This window comes from Plasmodium cynomolgi, chromosome 11 (genome assembly GCF_000321355.1).
Source record: "Plasmodium cynomolgi strain B DNA, chromosome 11, whole genome shotgun sequence".
Classification (NCBI taxonomy): domain Eukaryota; phylum Apicomplexa; class Aconoidasida; order Haemosporida; family Plasmodiidae; genus Plasmodium; species Plasmodium cynomolgi.
Window position 1 is genome coordinate 1,980,631 of NC_020404.1, and position 24,803 is coordinate 2,005,433.

General features: G+C 43.5%; 8 protein-coding genes across 8 annotated transcripts; 4 read left to right on the top strand and 4 right to left on the bottom strand.

The window, feature by feature from the left end:
• Positions 1 to 1,043: 1,043 nt before the first annotated feature.
• PCYB_115350 (hypothetical protein) lies at positions 1,044 to 2,732 on the top strand (the record flags this gene model as incomplete). The annotated part of the gene is made up of 3 exons (XM_004223414.1): positions 1,044 to 1,420; positions 2,008 to 2,081; positions 2,287 to 2,732. Coding segments are annotated over 3 exons (894 nt in total), but the record flags the coding sequence as incomplete, so codon positions are not given.
• A 343-nt stretch (positions 2,733 to 3,075) lies between these two features.
• Positions 3,076 to 4,845, bottom strand: PCYB_115360 (hypothetical protein; the record flags this gene model as incomplete). The annotated part of the gene is made up of 2 exons (XM_004223415.1): positions 3,076 to 4,084; positions 4,106 to 4,845. The coding sequence occupies 2 exons, from the start codon at positions 4,843 to 4,845 to the stop codon at positions 3,076 to 3,078; spliced, it is 1,749 nt and encodes a 582-aa protein (XP_004223463.1).
• Positions 4,846 to 5,766: 921 nt separating this feature from the next.
• Positions 5,767 to 6,909, top strand: PCYB_115370 (hypothetical protein; the record flags this gene model as incomplete). Its single annotated transcript, XM_004223416.1, has 2 exons — positions 5,767 to 6,061; positions 6,173 to 6,909. The coding sequence occupies 2 exons, from the start codon at positions 5,767 to 5,769 to the stop codon at positions 6,907 to 6,909; spliced, it is 1,032 nt and encodes a 343-aa protein (XP_004223464.1).
• Positions 6,910 to 9,958: 3,049 nt separating this feature from the next.
• Positions 9,959 to 14,463, top strand: PCYB_115380 (SAC3/GNAP family-related protein; the record flags this gene model as incomplete). Its single annotated transcript, XM_004223417.1, has 5 exons — positions 9,959 to 12,269; positions 12,604 to 12,953; positions 13,142 to 13,405; positions 13,662 to 14,140; positions 14,274 to 14,463. 5 exons carry the CDS (start codon positions 9,959 to 9,961, stop codon positions 14,461 to 14,463), a joined length of 3,594 nt encoding a protein of 1,197 aa, XP_004223465.1.
• Positions 14,464 to 15,058: 595 nt separating this feature from the next.
• Positions 15,059 to 16,099, bottom strand: PCYB_115390 (geranylgeranyltransferase; the record flags this gene model as incomplete). The annotated part of the gene is made up of 1 exon (XM_004223418.1): positions 15,059 to 16,099. A coding segment is annotated over one exon (1,041 nt), but the record flags the coding sequence as incomplete, so codon positions are not given.
• A 1,410-nt stretch (positions 16,100 to 17,509) lies between these two features.
• PCYB_115400 (elongation factor G) lies at positions 17,510 to 20,275 on the top strand (the record flags this gene model as incomplete). The annotated part of the gene is made up of 4 exons (XM_004223419.1): positions 17,510 to 19,525; positions 19,662 to 19,749; positions 19,956 to 20,048; positions 20,181 to 20,275. The coding sequence occupies 4 exons, from the start codon at positions 17,510 to 17,512 to the stop codon at positions 20,273 to 20,275; spliced, it is 2,292 nt and encodes a 763-aa protein (XP_004223467.1).
• Positions 20,276 to 21,200: 925 nt separating this feature from the next.
• PCYB_115410 (hypothetical protein) lies at positions 21,201 to 22,052 on the bottom strand (the record flags this gene model as incomplete). The annotated part of the gene is made up of 2 exons (XM_004223420.1): positions 21,201 to 21,764; positions 21,813 to 22,052. 2 exons carry the CDS (start codon positions 22,050 to 22,052, stop codon positions 21,201 to 21,203), a joined length of 804 nt encoding a protein of 267 aa, XP_004223468.1.
• A 1,196-nt stretch (positions 22,053 to 23,248) lies between these two features.
• On the bottom strand, positions 23,249 to 24,409 carry PCYB_115420 (MYND finger domain protein; the record flags this gene model as incomplete). Its single annotated transcript, XM_004223421.1, has 3 exons — positions 23,249 to 23,350; positions 23,482 to 23,599; positions 23,775 to 24,409. The coding sequence occupies 3 exons, from the start codon at positions 24,407 to 24,409 to the stop codon at positions 23,249 to 23,251; spliced, it is 855 nt and encodes a 284-aa protein (XP_004223469.1).
• Positions 24,410 to 24,803: the final 394 nt, after the last annotated feature.

Genomic DNA, 24,803 nt, shown 5'->3' on the forward strand with positions numbered 1-24,803 from the left:
TTTTTTTTTTTTTTTTTTTTTTCCTTCCTTTTGTGCCCTTGTGCAGAAAACAAACGCAATGGAAGGGGGCAAAGGCATAGTTGTTCTCGGATGACAGTGAAGGTAGAGCAGAGTCCACCAATTGGAGATCCGTCCCTTTGCCTTTTAAACGTTTGGGGTGAATAGCTAGTCAGTCCAGCAGGCAGGGGAATGGGGAGAAAAGCCCCCCGACAGTTCGACCAGATCCGCGGTGAAACAATTGTGCACATAATTTGTGGCTGCACGAAATTGCAAAGGCACACACGTGCCACTTACCTCCATTTTGTGAAGCACCAAAAGAAGGTTTGCTGACCATCCCGTGGGGGCAAAGGTTTACACGTACGCGTGTGTACATGTGTGTATTTTTTTTTTCTGTTCATTTATTCATTTTTCAAGCCGAACGGGGATCGAGATACAGCCACGCCCACCGCCACGCTGACTACCTCGCTCACTGCCACACTCCATCGCCCAGAGGAACAGAAAAAAAAAATGTGCTTCCCCCTCGAAGCAGTTGCGAAGTAAATTCCTTGTGTACGTGCAGAAGAATTTGCACCCCCATTCATGTGTTCCTTTCGTGGGATGGAGGATAATCCTTTCTCTTCATATTGTGCGGCCAGAGTTTAAAAAAGGCATATTTTGGGGGCTTTCCTTTTTTATTGCTTTACTATTTTTCTTCCCCCCATGCGAACGCACGAGGTGTTAATTTTTGTCTTCACAACGAGCAGGTGCGCGTGTCATTGCGAGTGCTATCGCGATTGTGAGTACTACTGCGATTGCTACTGCGATTGCGAGTGTACCGGTTCGCGCGTGGGCATGTCTGGGGGTATGTAGGCGTATTACACGCTCACACGCACGCGCACCAACTCGGCAAGCAACTTAGCGATATGACACGACATAAGAACCGCTTCGCCAAATTGACCAACAGGAGTAAGACCGAACATGGGACCCCCGCTGGGGAGATAAAGGGGAAGCAAAAGGATCCCCCCATGCCGTCGTCCTGTTCTTTTGCCTTTACTCCCTCAAAGGAGGTGCAACAAAGTACTGGGAATACGGCAAGGAAAAAAAAAAAAATTCAAATGTACAGAGTCAAGCTAGGCAGGATCCCAACAATGCAGTTACGTATGGGAGCCATCCCATTGGTAACAATCGAGACGGAACTGATGACGATCCTGTTTTGAGTTTCCATAAGGGGGAAGAGATAGTTGACAATGCTCTTTCTCCCAATGACGTAGTGCCAATCAAGTCGCTACACAAGGAAACCATTTTAAATTACAACGTGAGGGAAGCATCACCGCAGAACAACGAGAGGGAAGCATCACCGCAGAGCAACGAGAGGGATGAATCACCCCAGAACAAGGAGACCCTAGTGCGCGGTAGCAACGCTGGAGAGAAACTCCACGTGGTACATGGGCAGGGTAACCACACGAGCTGGTACCTTAACGGGAGAACTAGCCTACGCAGTAAGGCACGCAGTGATAGAAGCGGAGGAAAGGGAGGAAAGGGAGGAAGCGGACGAGGCAGCGGCGAAGGTGACGAGGCCATCGTGCCGCGGAGCACCACAAAGAAGGTCATAGTCGAGGGTGGTGTCAAAATAGTGAAAAGTCAATTGCTTGAAGTTGGGGGAGGAAATGAGTTAGGCGCACCAGAAGGGGGCGAACTGAATCAGCCCAAGCTGTGCCAGGTGGACTCCCCGAAGATGTGCCAGGTGGACCCCCCTAAGATGTGCCAAGTGAACCCCCCGAAGCTGTGCGAATCGGACCCGCCAAAAGCTTTTGTGTGGGACCCGCCCAAACCAAACGAACCCTCGATGCAGTCAAGCACCAAATCGGGCAAAGTCGAATTGACCAAAGAAGAGCCCCCTCCCCAGTATGAAAAGTACAAACGGAAAAAAAAAAAAAAAAAAAAAATCAAATAAAATCCAAATTATTTAGAAAAAGTGTCCTGTACTCCAATTACTCAGGCCCAGATATTCTCACCGCCCTGAATCAGACCAAATTGAATTTAAGTTTTTATCAGCGGGAGGTTGAAGATTTTTTGAGTGTCATTAGGAACCTGCAAAATATGTAAGTGGGGGGAGGGAAGGTGGCAAGCTGTCCATGTGCCACTTTTAAGGCTTCTGTTCTCTCCTCGTAAAAAGAGGAAGATCGAGCCATGTTTTTATCGCCCGTGTAATCCCTTCTGTCGAGCCATATTTTCATCGCCCGTGTAATCCCTTCTGTCGAGCCACATTTTCATCGCCCGTGTAATCCCTTCTGTCCCCCCGTGCAGCGTCCTGATCGAGCGAGAAAAGTACACAGAGTTGAAGGAGATGCTCAAGTACACCACAGAGGAAATCGAAAAGGAAAATGCAAGACTCTATGAAGAAATTCATTCATATAAAAAAAAATATAACAAACTCAGGAGGGTCATATCAAATATCGGTTATGGTATTTTCTTTAACCTACATAATAGGGAAATGTCCTCGTGTACCAATAGGGATAATATCGATTTGGAGGGGGGTTATGGGGAGGAGGGACGTGAAGAATGCAGTGCACAGGTGAACGAGTACGAGAATGCGTACGCGAATGAGTGCGAGAATGAGTGCGAGAACGAGTACGACTATGTCATGGTGAATGAGACGGTGTGTTCGGCCAACGGTGGGGGCGCGAAGGGTAAGTGCGCCAGGAGGGGGAGGAGCGGCAACACGTCTTCGCTGTTGAAATACCTCGATTTTTGAGCCGACAGGGGAGTGACCGCGTTGGGAGGTTGGCGGTTAGGAAGTTGGGCAGTCGAGCAGACGAGCAGGCGTGTACCTTCAGGTGACACCCCCCCACTTTCGCATCTGAACTTCTTTTTTTTTTCTTTTTTTTTTCCCCCCCATTTTGAAACTGTCTATCTGCCGGTGCAGCGAATGCTCTCCATTTGATGAAAGTTTTTTTTTTTTTTGTCATTTGAAGCGGCACCTCGGGATATGCCATCGTAAAGTGCTCCTAATGCGAAGTGTTTGTGGCTGGTTATCTGACCGGTGGGCGATCTTCCTATTGGGCCCTCTACTTTCTTCGGACGCGATCTGCCTAATTACACGTACTGATCATCCAGGTGGGAGTACAAAACGCCTTGTAACTTTTGCAGGTAGAAATTTTTATACTTGGGAGGTGCTGCCAGCAGGGGTTCGATATCCTGTTGAATTTTCTTAAACAGCTGGCTAGCCAAAATGATGTCTTGGTTCCCGTATAGGTCCTTTTTGCTGAACAGGAGTCGCTCCTTTCTCTTTCTGAAGAAGTAATTCACGCTGATATTCAGCTTAGCAGAGGAGCAAGTGTGCCGATTAGACGCTTGTCCTCGTTTTATGTCCTCGTTACAATTTGCATGATGCTCATGTCGGGCGCTCCTCTCCTCTATGTCGCTAATACGAATGCCAAAGTGATGTTCCAAAAAATGTTGATAATTTTCTAAATGGCTGTAGTGTTGTATCAGTTCGTCTTGCGTTATTTCACTCGATATGTTTGAAGACTCTTCGTTAGTGTTGTCTCTCAAGGGGATGTTGCCCCATTGCGGAAGTAACTTAATTTCGGGTTTGTTCCGTTTGTCACGGGGGTATCTCCCCATGACAGGTGCATATTTTACTCTCTTTAGAGGGGTAAAGCGGTTCAGAAATTTGCGGCCAAGTGAGTGGTATTTTCCCTCCCATTTATTTTGCGCATCAAATTGGACAGACTCCTCCTCTGTCTCGACACGCAAATGCTGGTGATACGATTTGTACTTTCTCTTCACGTAGGTATGTGCCGGCATGTTATAAACGTAGTGCATCCACAGAGAGGGGATGAATAAAATGTCACCTTGGTATAGATCCGCCACGAGGGCAAATTTGCAAAGTACTTTTTTCACAACCTTTTCCCGTTTACTTAGTTTTTTTCTCCCCATCAAAATATGGAACAGATTGTAAGGTGAAGAAGAATTTACGATTTGAAAATATTTTATAAACTTTGGTGGGATTAATAAAATTTTTTTTCTTCCTTTTACTTGAATTAGGAAATTATCTGGGATGTCATAATGCAACCAAATGAAGATATTCGTTTGGCCTATTCTTAAAATGGAGGAGAAAAACTCAAATTCGTCATGAGGGGGGTAAATCTGTGCAGGTAGGAAAAAACTGTCTCTGATGAAGTGATTCATTTTTTTGATATTCGAGACGTCCTTAAATTGGTTAGTCCCCAGTGATCTGTAATAGTAATAACATTTTTCACCATTTACTCGTTTCTGCTGATTTTCATCCGTTTGGTTGTCCCTTCCCTGGTTTGTAGTTTCCACGGTAAGTTGGTGTGGAGGCAAGTTGTGCTGCCTGTCCCCTGCTTTGCACAGCAGTAGGTACATTTCCTTTCCACCTTCATCATACCGAAGGGAAAATCTGCTCTTCTTTTTATCTTCCTCTCCAATCAGTTGTATAAAATTCGTTAAGGACGATAACTTGTAGCGGAAGTTTTTGTTTATGTTGTTGAGAAATTTGGAGGTACCTATGTGTATGCTTACTTTGGTGTTCCCTATATGTTCAATGACATTTTTGTTGCTGTACGTTTCTGTGCATTTCCCAATTTTGTGGCCCAAGTTGGTTATGATGAGTGGTTTATTGGCTACATAATGATCGTTAAAGAAAGAATCTGAGGATGGAGAATAAATATTTCCATCCTTCAGTGGAAGGCAGACTCTTTTCACTTTTTTTATATTATATTTGGTTATTAATTTTTCAAAAAGTTTAGCTGTTTCTACTTCGTCTGGGCTGATACGTTTAACCTTCTTCTCGATCAGCTGGCAGTACTCGTGGAAGTCCACCGGCATTTGGCTCTTCATCTTGTTGGCAGCATTCGCGTGTTCCCACATTATTTGATTACATTTTTTCTAACCTGTGCGCGTTTGAACTTTGGCCAGGGTTACGCCATTTGAAGTACAACTTTTTGGTAGCCTTTTTTTTGCAACTTCAACATCACATCACATTTTTTTTTTTTTTTTTTTTTTTTTTTTTTTTCTGACCTGTTCAGCTTTTTTTTGTTCAGCTAGTGCGAGCTCCGCCGCGCCGGTTTTATTTTTTATTTTTTTTATCCTTTCATTTGGCTCTTATTTCACCCCTTGGCGCTTACGCGAAATGGAAAAATGCACAGAAGCGCCCGTGAGACAACGCATTTTGTGGTAAAATTATACACAAAGCGATCGTAATGTACAATTATTCACGTCGCTGAGAATGCAGTAAACCTGGGGGGGGGTTTCACTGTCATGTTTTTGTTAACACCATCACTGAGTTAGAAATTCCCTATTGCACGCTCCGCAGGACATACGTAGACGCCCGTGAGGATCTGCGCATGCGTGTAGGGAAGAACAAATAAACTTTTTTTTTTTTTTGAATATAACACAACAGTTGCATAGTAAGAAGTTAGTGAAAAATTCAAGGGGCATTGTTTGAAGAGGCAATTTTATTCGCAAAGGGCGGGAAAGAAAAGGGCATAATGCTTTTTTGTGTCCATTTAGCGGTGAGTAGATATCCGCTTGGAGCGTTCCTCTGTCATTGTTGCTATCCGCGTGACCTTTTTTTATCTAAATCGATTTAACAAAACGGAAAGTCGAATGAGTTTGCCCGGTTCGTCCGGCTCGCCTGGTTTGTCCGGTTCGCCAGGGAGTTATATGCCGAATGGAGAAATCCGTGAAGGGACAGGAACAAATGGCACTATTCACACTGACAAAAAAGCGAAATATTTCGGAAGCCTTAAATTAGGGGACATGTCCTGGGAAGTTTCCACTGCCGGTGAGGCAGTCTTTCCACCTGGGCAGGAAAATCCAGGTGACATAATAACTAACTGGGAGGAGCAACGAACAAGGGGAAACCGTCGGATAAGTAGAAAGCTGGTCTACATTTCCATCCTGAAGAACGTTTTAAATGTGTATTTCCTGTTTGACAGGGACAATGTTGGACACATCGATAAGAAGTATGCCTGCTATGTAATTCAGATGATTTACGAAAATGATGCGAAATTTATGGTAGAAAATGTTAAGTTAAGTGGAGAAGACGCTGCTGGTGAGAAGGAGCAAAGGCGCAAATTCTGCGCAAAGGAAGAGGCGCGGAAGGGGCAGGCATTTTTCTGCACCAAGTCCTTCGCAACCCTTTTGCTAATCCTCTTGCGGGAAGTATCCGCGTTCCAACCTGTGGGCGAGTTTATAACGAAAGAAGTTTTTATTGATGTCGTGACGCAATTCATACAAAGCAGCACACACGGTAGGGATAGGCATATGTACAGAATGATGAAGTATCCACAAAATATGATCACCAAGTTTTACAGCTATGTGCATTATTTGAAAGAACTGGATAGTGAACAAAAAAAGAAAGAAATCAAAATTAAAAAAAAAACAAAGGAATTGAAAAGCATATTCTTCTTGGATGACCAATTAGTAAATGCCGATTTGGATACTCACATCAAACATTTTAACGAAAAAACGAGAAAAAAGTTACAAAACATCAAGATAGAAAAGGATGCGCGAGAAATGAAGGAATGCACATTTTACCCAGAAATTGCAAAGAAGCCACTGTATTTGTTAAACAAAAAATTTGAGACAAAAATGAAAAAATTATATGAAGAAAAAAACACGAATGGGAAGTACACCCCAATTAGGATAACCTACGACATAGACGATTCGATTGAGAGGACGTTGAATTTGCCGGAACTTGTCTCTTTCAAAAGTAACTATGAGCCTTCTACAAATTTTAGCGATTTGCAACATTTACACAGCGAAAGTAATGCCAAACCGGAGATCCAGCTGAAGTATATAATTCACCAGGGGTACGCAAAACCGAAGAAAATACACTGGAACGATACGCTCAGGAATAAACGAGCCGTTTCGCTTAGAGAAATGGATGAGGATCTCTAGAGAGTAGGGAAGATGTAATGCAAGAGGCAGCCAAAGGTGAAGAGCCGCACGTGTAAAATTATTTCGGTCATTTTGCGCCTTAAAATGTGTGCAAATGGTAATTAAATGCAAATTTAAAAAAAAAAAATGAACCATGAGGTTCGATTTGCCTGACCAGTTCATAAATAATTTGAACGGAAATGGTACTCACTGCATGTGAATATGTGTGTGGTCCGGATTGCCCACAGGTAACGTTTCTGATATAAACGAACAGGTGGACCAATCACTTCGCACTTTTTCCTTCGTATTTTGGTTTACCCCTCTTGTTTGGGTGTCAATGCTGTTAGCACATCACAACAGCATAAGTGGGATTGCCCTTTTTTTATGTTTCTATTTGGTGTTCACCTTTGCTTGCTGCACTTTTGAGGCTACAGTTAGGGGTCCAAATAGCTGTAAAAAATGTATGTACAATTTGGATAAAAAAAAAAAAAGCTAGCCAGCTAGCTAGGTAACTACCTACACTCTGCATACCGTATTCCTTGAACCCTAAACCGTTTAACATGGCGTTGCAATATTTAACGTTGCGGTAGTGAGACACATAAACGCATATTTTCGTGATAAAATGTGAGGCGATGCAGTAGGAACAAATGCGGGCGAATAAACCTTATGCACATACCAAACGTTGTGCTATTTTATGACTCCCTCAAATTGCGCAGTTGCGCGTGCAGGAATGGTTTGTAATGGATGGTGTAGCATGTTGGGGATGGGGGGAGGCATCTGTCTGTACAACTTAACTGATTGTTGCAAGCGAAAGAATGAGTGATGAAAAATGTATATATTCTCGCAACAACTATTCACGTGGGAAAAAAAAATGGCCTATTTAGCGATATTATCAATTTGCACACGCACTCAAATGAGTTGCAAATTTGTAAGTGCTACGTGATCACGAGGGTGTCTTCAGCGGATACACATTAATGCCCAAAAAAAAAATTAAGATCATGGTGTGTGCCAGGGTTCCTACTTACCATTTGGTATACGCACAAGGGGAGTAGGTTAATGTGCTTACAGCCGATGCGCACTGCAGGCAGGGGGGGAATCCCCGTTGTAAACCCTAACCCCAAAGAAACCAGAACAATCACACGCATTCTTCGAAGTAGGTATACAGCTGGTGCAGGGGGAAAAAGTAAGAAAAGAAAAGTTGCACATTTTTTATAAGGCACACACTTTCACAAAATGGCAAAACGTAGGGGGGGAGCGAAAATTGCGGGATGGCATGGTTTGTTGTAATCCTTCCATGGCACTTTTTTTTGCGCATTCCGTTTGTGGAAAGGATTTCGAGACGATGTGGGAAGTTCTCATCAGTAGAGTAACCCCGGAATGGAGACATACAAACTACCGTGAGAGGCATGGCCCTCTGCAACAATGTAGAAACATGGGGGTAATTCATAAAAGGGGTAAGCATTAAAACGTACACGTGGGGTGGTAAGTCTGCGTATCCTCCTGTACACACGTAGGCGTGTGTGCTATGTACGCAAATGTAGGCGCGCGCAGGTATGTGCGCATGCGCTGCATACGTACATGGGTACTTACACGGCCAAACGACTGTCGCTGTAACTGCCAACGCAAAGGTGCCAGGTGCATGCCATTTCGATCAACGCGATGTTCTGCTGGGTGTACGCTCTCATAAGCATATGATTGCATATACACAAAAGGGGAGGAATGGCCAAATAAACGTTTAAACGATCTGGCGAAGTCTCTATGCTGGTACTTTCTTTTGTCATGCTTTTTCCAAATTGGCAAAAGGCTATACTTATTTTCATGGCCTTTTTATATAGCGTTTTTTTTTGCATAGCATTCCTATTAGGCAATTAAAAAAATTTTTTTTTACGTTTCTCTTTTTATTTTTCAATTTTTGTTCGTTTCGTTCCTTTTTAATTTTTTTCACTGTGTTCGTTCGTTATCCCTTTTGTTTCTTCATATGCAATTTTTTCTTCCCATTCGTCGTTCGTTTATGCGTTTACGCGTTTTTGCGTTTCCACATTTTTGCATTTCCACATTTTTGCGTTTCCACATTATTTGCGTTTTTTGCTTTTTTCCTCCTTTGTTTCCCCCCTTTCTTCTCGCCTTCCCTATACTATATAACCCCCCCTCGTTCATCGTTTTACGCCGTTCCCAGCTTTCGCGCCCAATTTTTAAGTGCGTATTTTTTGGGCGCGTCGGATTTGGTTACTACAAAGATATATCTCCCGTGTTTCTCTTCACTTCATTGATGAATTAAGATTTTTTACATTTATTTTAACGCTGCTCGTGGGCGAATGTTTACTTGGTGAAGAATTCCATGAGCAATTAAAAAAAGTTGTGAGTTATGCGTATGCGCTCCGCGTGCATAAGTTTTGCGTCGTGCTGGGTACTGTACAGCATTTGAGAAAGTTTACATACAGGCGCATATGAACATGTGAAGATATACACATGAACGTGCGAATAAACATACGCGCATGTAGCACGTGTTTGTGTGTGCCTTACATGCGCCGAGCAGCTACTGCCTTGTGTGCATAGCGTTTTTCAAGTGCAGGCCCCCATAGGGGTTGCTAAAGCCGGGCAGTGATTTTGCCAAGTTTGACACAGGATATTATACAGTAGAACTTTTTGTCAAATTGTTTTCTTTTTAACCCCGTTGGATAGGTTTAAGTGCCGTTTGTGTGCGTATGAAGGCACATGTAGTTTTTGTTCCTCCACTGTTATCATCCCTTGTGGTAAGTGACGAACAAACGGTGTCCGGGTATCTCCCTCTTAGTGCCAAAGGATGAGTGAGGCGAACAGAGGTGGTAGCCAACAGGAGGGAGGAAAAAAGGACGGCACGGTATTCAACACATCAGGAAAGGGTAGCAGTATGTACCAAACAAGTCCAAATGAAGGGAACAAGTATTTGTATAATAATACCAATTATGGAGGGTATGGCGGTCCAGGTAGTGGGTTAAGTAGTTTGCAAAGCTTTGGCGCATTGAATAGTACCCACAGTGGTTATCCAAATGGTTATCAAAATAGTTACCCGGGTGGGGGGTACCAAAATATGGCTTACCAAATGGGTGGGTACCAGGGTGGTGGGAACCCAAGTGGTAGTTACTCAAACTATCAGAGCGGTAACTACCACTACAGTAAAGGTGAGAATTATTTCTCCAATTTTAACAACTGTGGAGATAGCACGAGTTATAGTCAGCCAAAGGATTGTGGCAATGTTGGGGGAGGAGGGAAAGGAAACAACAATAATGGCAGCGCCAAAGAAGTGCGTGAAGGGGAGGCGAAGAAGAATGAGAAAAATATGGACCAAACATCGAGTAACGTAAATAACGATGATAAGTATGTAGAGATGTACATTAATAAGGTGAAGGAGATATACTACTTTCACGTTTTTTATCATTATCTAAAATTAGGGTACCCAGAAAAAGAAGCCTCCATGGAATCGAAGAAATATATTTTCATAACATTGAGTAGATACTTCATGTTAGTTAAAAATGCCATTTTGTCATCAGCAGAATCGATTAAACAGATAAATAATTGTGTATCTTCAAATTTGTCCTATTATCAACAGCAAACAAATTTACAAGAATTTCTACTCAATCAGCAGGCCAATTTACAGAGTATGAATTTGGGTACCTTAAATATTGGGAATATTAATTTACCTTTGAGTGATCATGAGAAGTTGGGTGATTTGTCCAAACTGAACTCAGGTGAGATGGGTAGTGGGGACCATCGTATGAGTGGAGTACCACAAGGGAGTAACTCTCCAGTGAGTGGTGTTAAGGTGAATCAGGCGAATGACATGCAGAGTGGAGTTAACCAAAATAATGTGTACAATTTTAAGGCGGATAAAATTAACAATATGATTGACTCGATTGAAGAAATGAAAAAAATAAATAAAAATAAAAAAAATAATCAGTATGGTTATGATGAACATACCAGTGGAACAGGTGGAGAGAACAATAATGGCATAATTAATGTCAGTAAAAATAGCAAGGATTATTCCTTTAACAATAATGAGGAGGCGAAAAAGAAAATAAGCTTTACCTTGAACAAATCGAAAAATAAATTATTTCAAATGTATAACAGACCGGGGAATGACCCTAACAGGAGGACTGTCAATGATGAAGTTGGAGAAGGCAGACATTTGGGTGATGAAGGTACAAACAACGAGCGGAAGGTGCAGTCTAGTATGTATCCGCCTAATGCAGTTATGATGCAGGATCCAAGTCATGTCACAGGGAATAACTTTGTTAATATGTTTCCATATGATCAGCAACGCGTTCGTAATGATGGGAGTGGCCCGTTGAGTGGTGATGTCACAGGTGGGAATGACATCTCTGAGAGAATTCAAGTAAAACAGGGCCCCGGGGGGTATGCGAACCGGGTAAGAGGAGAAAATAACGCACACGGTGGATTTAATCACGACGTGGTTGGTAGTTATCCAGGTGGAGATGAGGCAAGAGGAAGCAATAATGATTATCACCTTAGCAATCAAGCGGTGAAGGCGGACGATGAAAGCGTGTTGAATAATAAGTACAGAAGGAATGGTACTTCTGGGTTTAACAACGTGAGTGGCATGCTGCAGGGAAGAGACCTTAACGGAAATGATCAGAAGTCATACGGCAATGTTAGTTACTCCTCGTATGGCACCGAGCGAGAGTCTCATTTGTTCCCAAGCGGGATGAATATCAAGGGGAATTATGACGCGAGCAGTAATCGCCTTGGACGAGTGGGTCATCGGGGAGGGAACGGCAAGGAGCAATTCGTGGCAGGCGTTAAGCAGAGGTATGACGGGAATCGTACGGGGGGCGATGAAGGCAGCGACGTGGAGGAGCGGCAGCAAGTCGTGCAGCATGGGAGGGACAGCCGGTTTTATAAAGATGTGGGCAACGCAGGTCGCGCGACAAATCAGAGCACCCGGAAAGACGTGAATGGCAGGTACAGAGCGCAGAAGGACGGCATTCGGGACGGCGAGGACCTGGACAGGGGCAATCGGGGCATCTACAACGATGGGGACTACGACGGGGATAACCTCGGCAGTGGTAACCTCAGCGGTGGCAACCTCAGCGGTGGTAGCAGGTACCCCCAGATTGCGAGGGGTCAGAAGACAACCGCGGAGGAGGAACCCCCCGATGGAATGAAAAAGTGTGACACCTTTAAGATATATATAAATAACATTTACGAGGAGTTCAAGGAGGAATGCAAGAATGCCGATTTTGCAAAGACCTTGAATGAGTTCGTAAGCAGATTAATGACATGGAACAGGAAGAGAGCCACGAACTCGAGGTTTTGGAGATTCAACGTGATGCCAACGAAGGAGGATATTTTCTCCATGGATATGCTCTTTTTCACGCGCAGAAGTAATTTTTTTTTTTTTTTTTTTTTTTTTATGGGCGTGTTTGTTTCGGGGAGGAAGCTTGCGCGGTAGTGAGGCCGCAGCTCGGGGCGAGCAACCTGTGGTTCATCGTGCGTGCCATATTATTCGTTCCATATCATCCATGCCATATTATCCGTGCCATATCATACGTGCCATATCATCCGTGCCATATCATCCGTGCCATATCATCCGTGCCATATCATCCGTGCCATATCATCCGTGCCATATCGCCCGTGTGCCCCCCTCCCTGCTTGAGAGGTGATGCCCTTCCCGCGTTCTACTTCCCCATGTTGCTTTTCTCCCCCCATCCCCTTTAGAAGCGAAGAAGCGATACGCGAATAACGACGAAGACAACGACATGGAGTACGGCCTCAATTTCAGTGACAAGAAGAAAAAGTTAAGTGCAGAAGAAATCGAGAGTAGGGATAGGAGATTGGAGAAGTATGGAGATGTCTCCAAGGGGAAAAAGAATGAACAATCGGACAACTTATTTTACATTGATTACAACGGAGCTCACGACATGGATCACAGTGATTATAACACCCTGGAGAAGCTGCTTGACAAATACAACTTTTCTAGCTGCTACAAGAATAAGAATTTTGTAGGGTTGTGTAAGAATATTCAGAAATTTTTTTTCAGGTTGACGTCCCTCCCGGAACGGAAAAATGTAATGAGATGGTCTTAGGCGGGGGAGGCGCATCGGAGATCGGCCAGCCATGCCGAATGGCCCGTCCGCTTAGGACCATGAAGCTGACCTTGCGTTCTATAACTTTGTTCCCCTGTTGTGTTGTGTTATGTTGTGCTGTGTTATCTTTTTTCGCCGCACCACTTGCCGCACCACTTGCCCCCCCCCAGGTGAGGAGCTTCTCCGTGCTCAAGTGCACCTACGCGTACGTCCTGCACAAGTACAACCAGGACAGGAACTATAAGTACATAAACGAGCAGTTCAGATCCATGCGCCAAGACATGAATATCCAAAATATTTTCCACGACGATGTTATCAATATATACGAGACCAATATCAGGATTTGCATCGTGAACAATGACCTTTTCCAGTTCCTGCAGTGCATTAACAAGCTGTTCGAGTTGTACCAGCGGCTGAACATAAAGAAGTCTAAGGTAGGAAGGGCTCCCGCCCGTTGGTGGGATGATTGGCCCCACCCACCGTCAACCTGTGGGTTCGCGAATCGGAGGTTTCGAAAATGGGAGGTTTAGAAAATCGGTGGCTGCGAAAATCGGAGGTTTCGAAAATCGGTGGTTTCGAAAATCGGTGGTTTCGAAAATGCGTGGCTTCGAAAATGCGTGGCTTCAACCCGCGGCTTCACCGCTTCCCCCCTTCACCGCTTCCCCCCTTCACCGCTTCCCCCCCCTGCAGGTCGAATTCCTCTGCTACAAGCTTATCTACCTGACCCTTCAGAACATGCACCAGGAGTTCCTGGTGGAATACCTAACTCTAAGTGACGAGGAAAAGAATCACGAAAACGTGCAACTCTGTTACTACCTAAACGAGTGTATCAAAAATAAAATGTATTTAGTAAACATCAATATGGTGTCTCCCTTAGATGACGAGGTCAATCATCTATATATATACGAGAGAGTATATATTAATGACCATATTTTGACATACCTGCCTAGTCTGATGGGGTTGAGTGAGAACAAAGATTTAAATGTTAACATGGATTTGCTAATCGAGTTTGTTAAACAGCATAGTGAAGTGAAAGCGGAGGAAGTGGGAGAGTGTCTCGAAGGTGGAGATGGGAAGAAGGACACTGTTAGGATGCCTTATCTGACCAACTACCTGATCGTTTTGTTCCTGCCGAAGTACAGGCTCCTGGCGCTGATAAATATATGCATGTAAGGGGTGCATGAAAGGGGTGCTCCACAGCTCGCCGTTTGCATATTTGTATGAACTGCGTCCCCATTGCCGCCTCCTACTATCAAATGGTGCCACCACTTGTGCGTCTTTCCCCCCTTCACCCCATTGCAGGACCAGCATCAAGGTCGGCCTATCCACCCTGACAAAACTGCTAAATTTTCAGAACGACGAAACTTGTTTGAGTTTCCTCGAAGAGGTAAATACTATCATGAAAAATAACGAAGTGATAAGTAAGCCCTCCCTGGACAATCTGATGAAGTCGCCACTCTTGAAGAATAAGTACATTAATCATATCAGGTGAGGAGCACAAAGGGGAGAAAAAAGTGGAGCGGAATTATGTTTCCCTGAAGCGGTATGAAATGCGCTATACCCCCGCGCGGGGGTGGCCCCCTTTTTTTTTTTTATTGTCATTGTAGAGGTGCACATAATATGCTTTCCCCAGGTGTACCTTTCGTGTTCGTGGCCGTTTCTTCTCCCCCCTTTTAACCCTTTTTATTTTATTTCCTTTTTTTTTTGTGTGTATGTAATTCTCCCCACATATGTGCATAACGTACATGTGGTGAGTGGTCACGTGACGATTAGTCATGTGGCGATTAGTCAAGTACCAACGCAATTAAACGAAATGACTTATTTTGCCCTCTCGCCCGGTCGATGAGGACACCGTGGGGCGTGTGCACTTATAGATTTGGAGATTCGCAAAATATATTTGTGGCACCGATTACGCCACAAAAAGTGTATAAAAGGGAAACGTGCAAAGTTAAAAAAAAAAAAAAAGGGAATGCTCTGTTAATCTGCATACGGGGAGGTTCCTCTGAGAGTAAAGGGGTGGCCCCTTCGTGCCACCCGGGAGTAAACGGTTGTTTCGCCCCCTTTTCTGTTCGTCTCTGCTTTTACCCCGTTTCCACATCTTGATGAGGTAAGCCCCTTTCCCTGACGACGTGGAGAGGGATTGCATACACGGGGTGCATTTGTCGGAGGTCCAATCCCCCGTCTGATTCGTGCAGGTTGTCTATCAAGCTGAGTGCAGCAAGGCCGAAGAAGGTATGGCAGATGTCAGGGAGGCAATCCGGATTGTCACTTATGCCTCCATTTTCTAAATCCTGGCATAGAAGGATATAATTTTTTAGGGCATTTTTATTTACCCATTTGTATTTACCCAGAAGAATTAATGAGGAGAATATCCACCACGAGTAGCAGGTGTCTGTTAGTTTTTCTGCTCGTCCGTTGAACCCCCCATTATTTGTTTGTCTCAAACTTAGCCACTCTGCGATTTTTTGTTCATTAATGAGATGTAATTTTTTAATTAAAAATAAAGTTGCTACTGCACAGAAGACGCTAGCAGCATGGGGTTCATTTCCACTAGTCCAAGAAAATCCATTTTGGCATATTGCATAATTTGTTAAGACGTATGATGCAATTTTTTCTGTTGACACTAGACTGAGTTGGTTTAGGATGGTTAGGCAGCTGACTGCGCTGTATACAAAGCGTGTGTCGACTTCTCCCCAAATGTCCCCCTTAAAGGAGCCATCATCATTGAGCAGGGATAGGATATAATTCGTGGTGCTGTCTGTTATGTTCTTTGGTGGGTTATCTGTATCATGGGGACTATCCTGCGAATGGAGGTACGGGTTGAACCCGTCGAACGGATGGTTAAGTAAGAGGAGAGATAATATCGCGTGGTGTGTCGACACAACATGGGAGTCGTAATTTTTGTTGTTCCCAAAGCCCCCATCGGTATTTTGGCACTGCAGAATGAAGTTAATGAATTCCTCCTTCTTCTCAATTTGGTGCGATAAAATTTTACATGAGCAGATGTAGTAGAACACGCCGCACATCTTTAGGGTTTCGTTGAATATGAGCTCTTCTGCGTTGGTTGCGACGGTGTAGGTGTTTAGGTAGTTTACGTGTTTGTCTTTTACGAACTGAATTTCGTCCATTTTTTTTGCTTCGCTGGGCGACGTGTTGGAGGGAGCCACTCAGGGGGAAGGGTTCTACCGAGAGAGCGTACGGGAGGAAGTGGGCCTACATGCGTGTATGTAAGTGCAGGCTTACGTTTCTATGTTTCTATGTTTCTATGTTTCTATGTTTCTATGTTTCTATGCTTCTTATGCTTCTTATGTTTCTATTTTTTTTTTTTTTGGGGGGGGGCCCCTTCTCACCTCGTCATTCCGTACATTCTATCGCGGCGGAACGAAAGGGGAAAGCATTGGGGCGGCCTCAAATGCTCAGGGAAATGTCGCGATGGAGTGCGTGGAGGGGGTGCCTATCTACGGCTGCTTCGCTGAAGCGTGATAACAGATCAACGTGTGAGATAACGTTGTGTACGGGTGGGTAATTGAAGTGGGCACCCGAACAGTCCAAATGGCATGTGTGGGGGATGTACGCACATGGAGGTGCCTCCAGCTGAACACATGGCGCGGTGAAGAACTTTTTCAGCTGCACGACCCCTCCCCCCTCGGTATTTAAAGAAGGACCTTTGCACAGTGGGTATATTATATGGCTAGCTTGTAGCTCCGTTCGTTGGTGCTAAAACAGCCAGGAGGAGAGAAGCTACCTATTCGAATTTTTTTTTTTTTTTAAGCGAAATTGTACGCATTAAGAGGTGTCATTATGATTAGTAATTTACCACATGTATTAACAAAGTAGGAAGTTCGCTACAGGGACTTTGTTCTTCTTCACATTTTTTTTTTTTTTTGTGCACGTGAGTGGCAGCAGTGCGACAGGAAAAGGAGAACACATTTTGGGAGAGTTGCTTTGGTACATCATTTCGTGACGCCGATTTTGTGGCAATCCTTGGGGAGAAGCGGCAAGCAGAGCAGACCACAAGCGGAGCAGACCACAAGTGGAGCAGACCACAAGCGGAGCAGACCACAAGCGCATGGCAGACGGGAGAGGAAAAAAAAAAAAAAAAATGAAAGGCAGCAAAAACGGAAATGTTTAAATTATTTTTGTGGAAAGGACAGGACGCTTTGGCAGTACTTGTCCTTTTGTCCTTATTTGTGAAGGGGAACTCCGATACGGTGGTTAGTGCCTTGAGTAGGTGTCGTAGAAGAGATGGCGGAGTGATCCAACGTTGGTGTAAACCCGTTGTGAAGTCCTTCTTGATGAGTGGGGACCACGCTAGAAGATCCATTTTTAAAACCCCAAAGCGTAAGCAAAACAAAGTGAATACATTTCGCCTTATGTTAAGCAACGTGTGTGCCAACAAAAATGTTGAGCTAGAGAAATATCGGAACATAGGAATAATAGCACACATAGATGCAGGAAAAACGACGACTACGGAGAGAATACTTTACTATACAAATGTTATTAAAAAAATAGGGGAAGTACATGAGGGGATGTCAACAATGGATTATTTAGACATAGAAAGAGAAAAGGGAATAACAATCAATGCTGCGGTTACTACTTGCTACTGGAATGGAAGTGAGAAAAATTTAGGAGATTATCGAATCAACATTATTGATACTCCAGGGCATGTAGATTTCACAGCAGAGGTGGAAAAAAGTTTACGGGTTCTTGACGGTGGTGTGGTAGTGTTTGATAGTAGCGAAGGGGTGGAATCTCAATCAGAGACTGTTTGGAAACAAGCCAACAGGTATAACATCAGCAGAATTATATTTCTCAATAAGTTGGACAAAGTAGGAGCCAATTTCGAGTCTTGCATAGAAGAAATAAAAAGAAAGTTGAATAAAAAGATCCTGATTCTGTTTGTCCCCGTTTTTGAGATGACCAATTTTGTTAGCACAATAGATATTTTAAGAGAAAAAATGATTGTATACAAAAATGCACATGAGTTTGTATATGAAAATATACCTAAGAGTCATTATGATATATTTTTAAGATATAAAAATTTGCTGTTTGAACAGATAGCTGAAAAGTTTAACTCATTTTTGGACAACTACTTAAACGATAAGCCAATCCAAGTGGAAGAGGTGGAAGAGTACATTCGGAAATTAGTCGTGGAGGAAAAATACAACGTTGTCATGTGTGGATCAGCTTTGAAAAACAAGAACGTCCACATGCTGCTAGACTCGGTCGTAAAGTATTTGCCTTCCCCAATTGATTCTATTCAGAATTATAAAAATCAGGTTATATTCAAGCATGATGTTAATAAGAGGGGGGAGAGGATATCACCTATTCAGCTTCCCACAGTGGGGGTAAAGGAACAGTCCACTCCGAGTACAGGTGTAGGACCTCCTTCTAGTGAGGAAAGCACTCCTGATAAGGGTACACACCAGCAGGAGGCAACTTCCAATGTCGCGAAAGCGAATGATTACATGTCGGAAGAACTAAATCAAGTCAACATAAAAAATTTCAAGAGAAAGGTAGTCGCTCTGATTTACAAAATTATGAATGACCAACATCTCGGAAATATAAATTACGTCCGCATTTACGAAGGACAAATAAATAGGGGAGAATATCTCTACAATAACAGAACGAAAAGGAGTGAAAAAATTTCGAAAATATTTTTCATCCATTCCAGTGAAAAGTACGAATTGGAATCTGCTCGAGCAGGGGATATCGTCGGTCTGGTTGGATTGAAGGACACACAAATTGGTGACACGTTAAGCAGTACTTTCCTGAGGGCAGAATTAAAAAAAATTAAAGAAATTCCGCCCATTATCAGCTTTTATATTTACAATAAAAATAAAAACGAATACGAAAAGTTAATTAACGCTTTAATGAAGATTAAGAAGGAGGACCACTCCTTTTTTTATCACATCAATCCGGACACAAAAGATTTGCTAATCAGTGGAGTGGGGGAACTTCACTTGCAAATTATTATTAACAAAATTGAGAAGGATTTTAATATCCCCATCATTTATGGACAGCCACAAATTTCTTACAAGGAAACTTTTGTTGAAAATGTGGAGGCCAGGGGAAAGTACATCAAGCAGTCAGGTGGACGGGGACAGTATGGGGATGTCCACATTAAGATCGAGCCTATGTACAGCTACGCGGAGGAGGAAGAAGAAGGAGAAGGAGAAAACAGCAACGGGGGGAGCTATAACGACGAACAGAATTCCAAAAAGGTGGAAGATCGACGTGATGAACAGGACTCACACAGAAACAGCATGAACATTGACACTTCGGAAGTGAATAATAATATTATTATAAAGAACGAGATAACCTGTGGAGCCATTCCTTCGGCATACTTCGACGCGATCTATACGGGGATACGGGAGCAGTGCAACTTGGGCGTCCTCTCAAACTCCCCACTGATAAATATTATCGTGAGGATCGTGGACGGGTCGTTCCACCCCGTCGACAGCAACGAGCATGCGTTCAAGTTGGCTGCGGGGATCGCCATTCGGGAGGCTGCGCGGAAGACGTCCGTTCGGCTGCTGGAGCCGATGATGAACGTAAGGCGGGTGGAGAAGTGCGGAAGTGGCGAAGTGGCCAAATGGCGAAGTGGCCGACATATGGACGACTCCAGCGCAACGCCATCCACATGGAACTCCATCCACATGTACGTGCGCCCCTTTCCCCCTTTTGCAGCTCAACGTGTCCGTGCCCACTGAGTACCTGGGAGACGTCATCAGCGACTTGGTTAAAAAGAGGGGAAAAATACAGCACATCGATGAAAGTAAGAATTGGCAAGCGACAAGCGTGAGACAGTGCTTCGCATTGGATGGCGTAAGCTAAGTTCGTGCGTCATCATGGCGAGGGTATAATTTACTACATGCACGTCCCTTTGAGCGTACCCTTTCGCACACAGCGCTGCGCACACTTTGCTGTGCACACTTTGCTGCGTACACTTTGCTGCCCCCCTTTTGTGCACACCCAAATCAGGCGACGAAGATACCAAGGAAATATTTGCGAGAGCACCCATGGCTTCCATCCTATCCTACGTTAGTGACTTGCGGAAAATAACCAAGGGGCGAGGTTACAACTTTTGCATTTAAAACGTTTTCGTGTCTCGCGTTTGAATGTGAGCAAATGGGGTAGTAGGATTCTCTGCGCTAGGTGAAATGGTGTATCATTGCGTGCTGTACTTTTTTTTTTTTCGCCCCGCAGGAAATTACACCATGACGCTTCACAAGTACGCCCTGGTGCCGCAGTACATCCAGGAGCAAATTTTGCAAAAGAAGAGTGAGGCGGTGAAGTGGTGAGAAGGCGATGTGGTGACGAGGCGAAGTGTTTACGTGGAGAATTGCCGCGATGCCGAACAGGCGAAGTGGTGTAACATGATCGCCCCTTAATTTTTAAGTTGTCAAACGAAACACTCTTCATTTTAAATTTTGGTCTTTTTTTTTTTTTTTTGAAGTTATTTCGAAAAAAATATGAACAGTTCATTATTTTTTTTTTGTTGACAAGTATTTTTCCGTTGTTTTTAGCTTTTCGCGTTTTGTCTTTTTGCCTGGCTTCCTTTTTTTCTCCATTCATTACACAAAGTGGGAACGAAGAATGTGTGTTCCTCCCAGTTTGAAAGTAAACGTTCATTCGTTTTACCTTTTTTAGCAGTGTTACGTTTTAGGCCAATTTGGTGGGCACACGCTGGGACGAAATTTGGAAAAATCACGCGCAAAAAAAGGAGTCGATTTTCATCCTTTTAGCAAAATGTAGGATTAGTTCAGAGCGTTTATTTCACTGCGATTTTGTTTCCTCAGTTGGGACGCCGGTGGAGATTCCCCTTTTGGAAGTACGAAGGGGGAACTATTCCATGTGCGCATTGCGCAGATTGGATTTGCAACATGGAGTGCTAAACAAAAAGTTCCTTTGTGTCAATTTTGTGTGAGCGCTTTTCCTGTTGGTATGCTACGCCGTGTTGGCAAGGTGTCTCACGTGGTGAGACGTTCCCATGTGTGTGTGTGTTGGGGTGGTAACCCATTTGGCCTTTTGGTAAAGGGAAAGATAAGGGAGTGGGTCACCCCCCACAGGTGCATATATAGGTACGTAATTTTTTTCACCAAATGTGTGGTACGAAATGGTGTGAAGAACACTTTATTGGAGTCCTTCCCACGTGTTTTGTCTCCCAATCCGCTTCCTCACCGTGGAGGCTATTTCGTGTAACCCTCCTTCCCACCAAATAATCAATCATGGCATCGCATGGCCAGCCTCATACATATCGTTAAACCGATCCAAGGTGAGCAAATAATGGTCGACAATTTTTTCTATCTTCCTTTTGTCTTCCTCACGTAATTCCTTCGTTTCGTAATAATATTTAATCCTCTTAATGTTATTCACAAATATGTAGTAATATATCCCATAATTTTTAAAGTACATAAATAGTTTGAGCATAACTGTAGGGGAAAATAAATCAAACTTGTTAACTGCAAGGGAATATTGAATGATTTTGTTCAGCCGTGTGCATTCAAATAGTATGTCTTCTAGTAGATCTTTCCTCACTTTAGTGTCTCCATCGATTTGGTTAAATATTTCTAATTCTCGCTGATACACCTCCTTATTATCAATGTACGATTTTAGCGTTTCCATAATTTGGGGATTTCCAAAAAAGTCTACGTACTTCATTACATGCTGTTTGAAGAAGGTATCAAAGTCATTTCTGTTTTCGTAAATGAATGAACAGATTTCTTTGTTCTTAACGTCAGAGGTGAAAATCTCTACATTTTTGATGTAATTGTGGGATGCTAGGCAGGCCTTTAAAAGTAGGGCAATATTTAGTGGCGTACTTTTATCCCTATCCACATCGAAGATGGTTAAGTGGGATAGGGTATAAATGTATTGTTGCAAAATGTTTTCATCTTTGTCGTCGTGATGAGTTGTGATGGATGCTTCCCCATTTTTTGATGAGATTTGTTCTACGTTTCGGTTCGCATGCAGGGGTTGATTTGAGAGATATTCTGCATTTCTCGTTAGTCTTTTACATATGGGGACCCTCCTTTTGTAATTTATGTTCACTCCGTTGAGTAGATCCACGAAGAGCATTTTCTTACAGAGGGCCACTGTAAGGGAGAGCGCCGACCATGCGAGAAGGATGTTACATGAGAGATTCGTCCGCATGGCTTCAGTTCGGAGGATTGGCTATTTAAATGCTCGGCGAGTAGAGACGTTTATCCCAACGATGTACTGGGAATACTGTTATGATGGGGACTACACTGAACAACACGGTCTGCCTGAACCAAGCGTTTTTTTTTTTTTTTTTCTATGCCTTTTGTTATTCTTCCCCCAGTGGGTTGAGCACATGTGTTCTTTCTTTTACGTATAGGGCACACAGCTGTTTAGAAATTTTTTTTTTTTTTGTTTTGCTGGACAAAATGTGGTTACTCCGTTAGGAACATTTTTTTCCGCATGGTGGGTTGTAACGAGGGTGTATTTATTTTTTTTTACGCTACATGGTTTTGTTTATCCTTTGAGGCGAGGGTTGCAATGCAGTTTGGTGGATGCAGGTGGCATTTCGTTCTGAGCACGGGTGAAGAATAAGAGCATGCTGTGTTGGAAGGGGGGAAACAGTGATAATCGTGGAGCCATTGCAGTTAATACGAAGGGGGAAGATAAAATAAAAATTAAGAGAAAAAAGGGGGCAACTTGGGGTGAGTAAATCTGTTCTATGCGCATGGGGACGCTAAAATGGCTCAGCATTGCTTCCTACTTGTGCAAATGTAGGGAACGAGGAGGTGGGACAACGCCCCCCGCAACCCCTCTTAGGGTGCCCTCAAATGGTTACTTTGTCATTTAATTATGCATTGTGGTTTCCTTTAAAAGGTTTATATATATATATATATATATACATATATATTTTTTTTTTTTTTTTTTTTTTCTTTTTTGCAAAAGTGATGCATTCGAATTGCAAAGCAAACATGCGAACACGGGGTGAGTGGTGGGCGGCTTCAAAAATTAAGAACGATAAACGTGCAACAACACACGGTGCACCTGTTCATGCATATGAGCGTAGGTTTACGCGGGCAGGCATACTTCTTTTGTTTCATCCCAATTAGCTACCTCTCACATAGGAGAAGTCGCGATGAGTTAAACATAAACGGGAATGTGTTAGACAATTTAACAAACAAAAAAAAAAAAATAGGTAGATCTTAAAAAACTTCTGCATGGTTCCAAAAAAAAGAAAGTGGTCTCTCCTGAAGGACATTCTACTGGACGGGTGGTGTTGTTGGGGGGAAGTCTCCTCATAAGCAAATTCTTTTGTGAAAAACAAAGTCCTTCCGTTGGCACTCTATCGAGCAGTAGTAGACCTTTTTGCACTTTCCGCATCTCTTGAGGTTTTTTTCCTGCAGGGAGGGTGTGTGTGTGGGGGGGGAATGAGGGGACGGGTGTGCGCGGTTTGGTCATTGTTAAGGGGACTCTATTTCGTTCCATCTGTTTGTCGTTTTTTTTAAGCGAGCGAGTATCCTCTCCATACCGTATAGCAATGTTCGCACACATTCGGACGCTCCGTAGGCGGACTGACTGCGGTTTTTTCCTCCTTCTGTGCCTGCATTTGTTTTAACAGGTCTTGCATGGCTTGCGCCTGGTCCCACCTGCGAAGGGGGGGAGAAGTGAGAAGAGAGAGGGCAGTGAATGATCAGCAGCGCGTGGGTAAAAATAGCACAAAAATGGTGTGCTATCCAGCATGAATGGAAGCAACCGTTTTGACGTTCTTCTTAAGAAAGAGAGCTGGCTGTTTGCACATAGAGAGTGCCACTCGCTGAGTACCTATTTTCTGCCTTGGGGGGGTTCTGCAAAAATTGCTCATATTCCGAAATGGTAAAATCACACCTGCGGAAATCCTCATTATCGTACGTCTTTGACAGGAAGGCATCTCCATAAATTTCTGTGCTGCAGATTCTGGACGCTCTACTGTTGTAGGGTAATTTTTTTATACGTCCAATGTCGTCAATGTAGCAGTTGACAGCAAAGAAATTTGTTTTCTCTGTGGGGATTGTCAACGGGATTATTTGATACGTCTGTGATGATTCCACTGCGTTGTTGATTAGGTCCGGGGTTATTGCGCTGGCGTTTAATTCTCCTCCGTTCTGTTGTCCGTTCTGTTGTCCGCTTTGTTCTCCGTTTTGTTGTCCGCTTTGTTCCCCGTTTAGTTCTCCTCCATTTTGTCCATTTCTTGCATCATCATTTTCCTTACTGATTTTAAGCTTCTCCTTTATAGAATCCTTTAGCTCATTTTTCCCCTTCTCGTCAAAAATGATTCTCCTAAAGTAGGACGCCAGAACACCTTGGAACTTCCTCTCGCTTCCACTGAACGTTAGCTCTTTGATTTTGTCATTTATGTCGCTACTTATGAGCACGTATTTAAATTCTTTATGAACGCATTGGAGGATATCGTCTGCCATGTTGGGTTGACTGTTCGGTTTTTTCCGTTTACTGCTTGGCGAGGTGTGCAGTTTATATTAGCACGTCTCAGGGATGTGTGTACGGGGGAAGTGCACAAGAGGGAGAATACATGCGTATTGATCGGTATGACCCTATGTAGAGAGATGCCCCGTTTATGTCATGAGAGCCTCCCTTACATATGGATGACCAGTTGATGGGTCTGCCAATTACATGCGCTGCGCTGTTGTTGGTGAAGTTCGGGCAATCGAAGAAAAAAAAAAAAAAAATGGTCAGCACAAATGTTTTTTTTTCCCCTGTTGTGGTTGTTTCAAAATTTGGGATCTACCCTTCTGCAAGGTGGTGAAGCGAAAAATGATTCCTTGGGAGTATTCGCATTGAAAAAGTTGACATTAT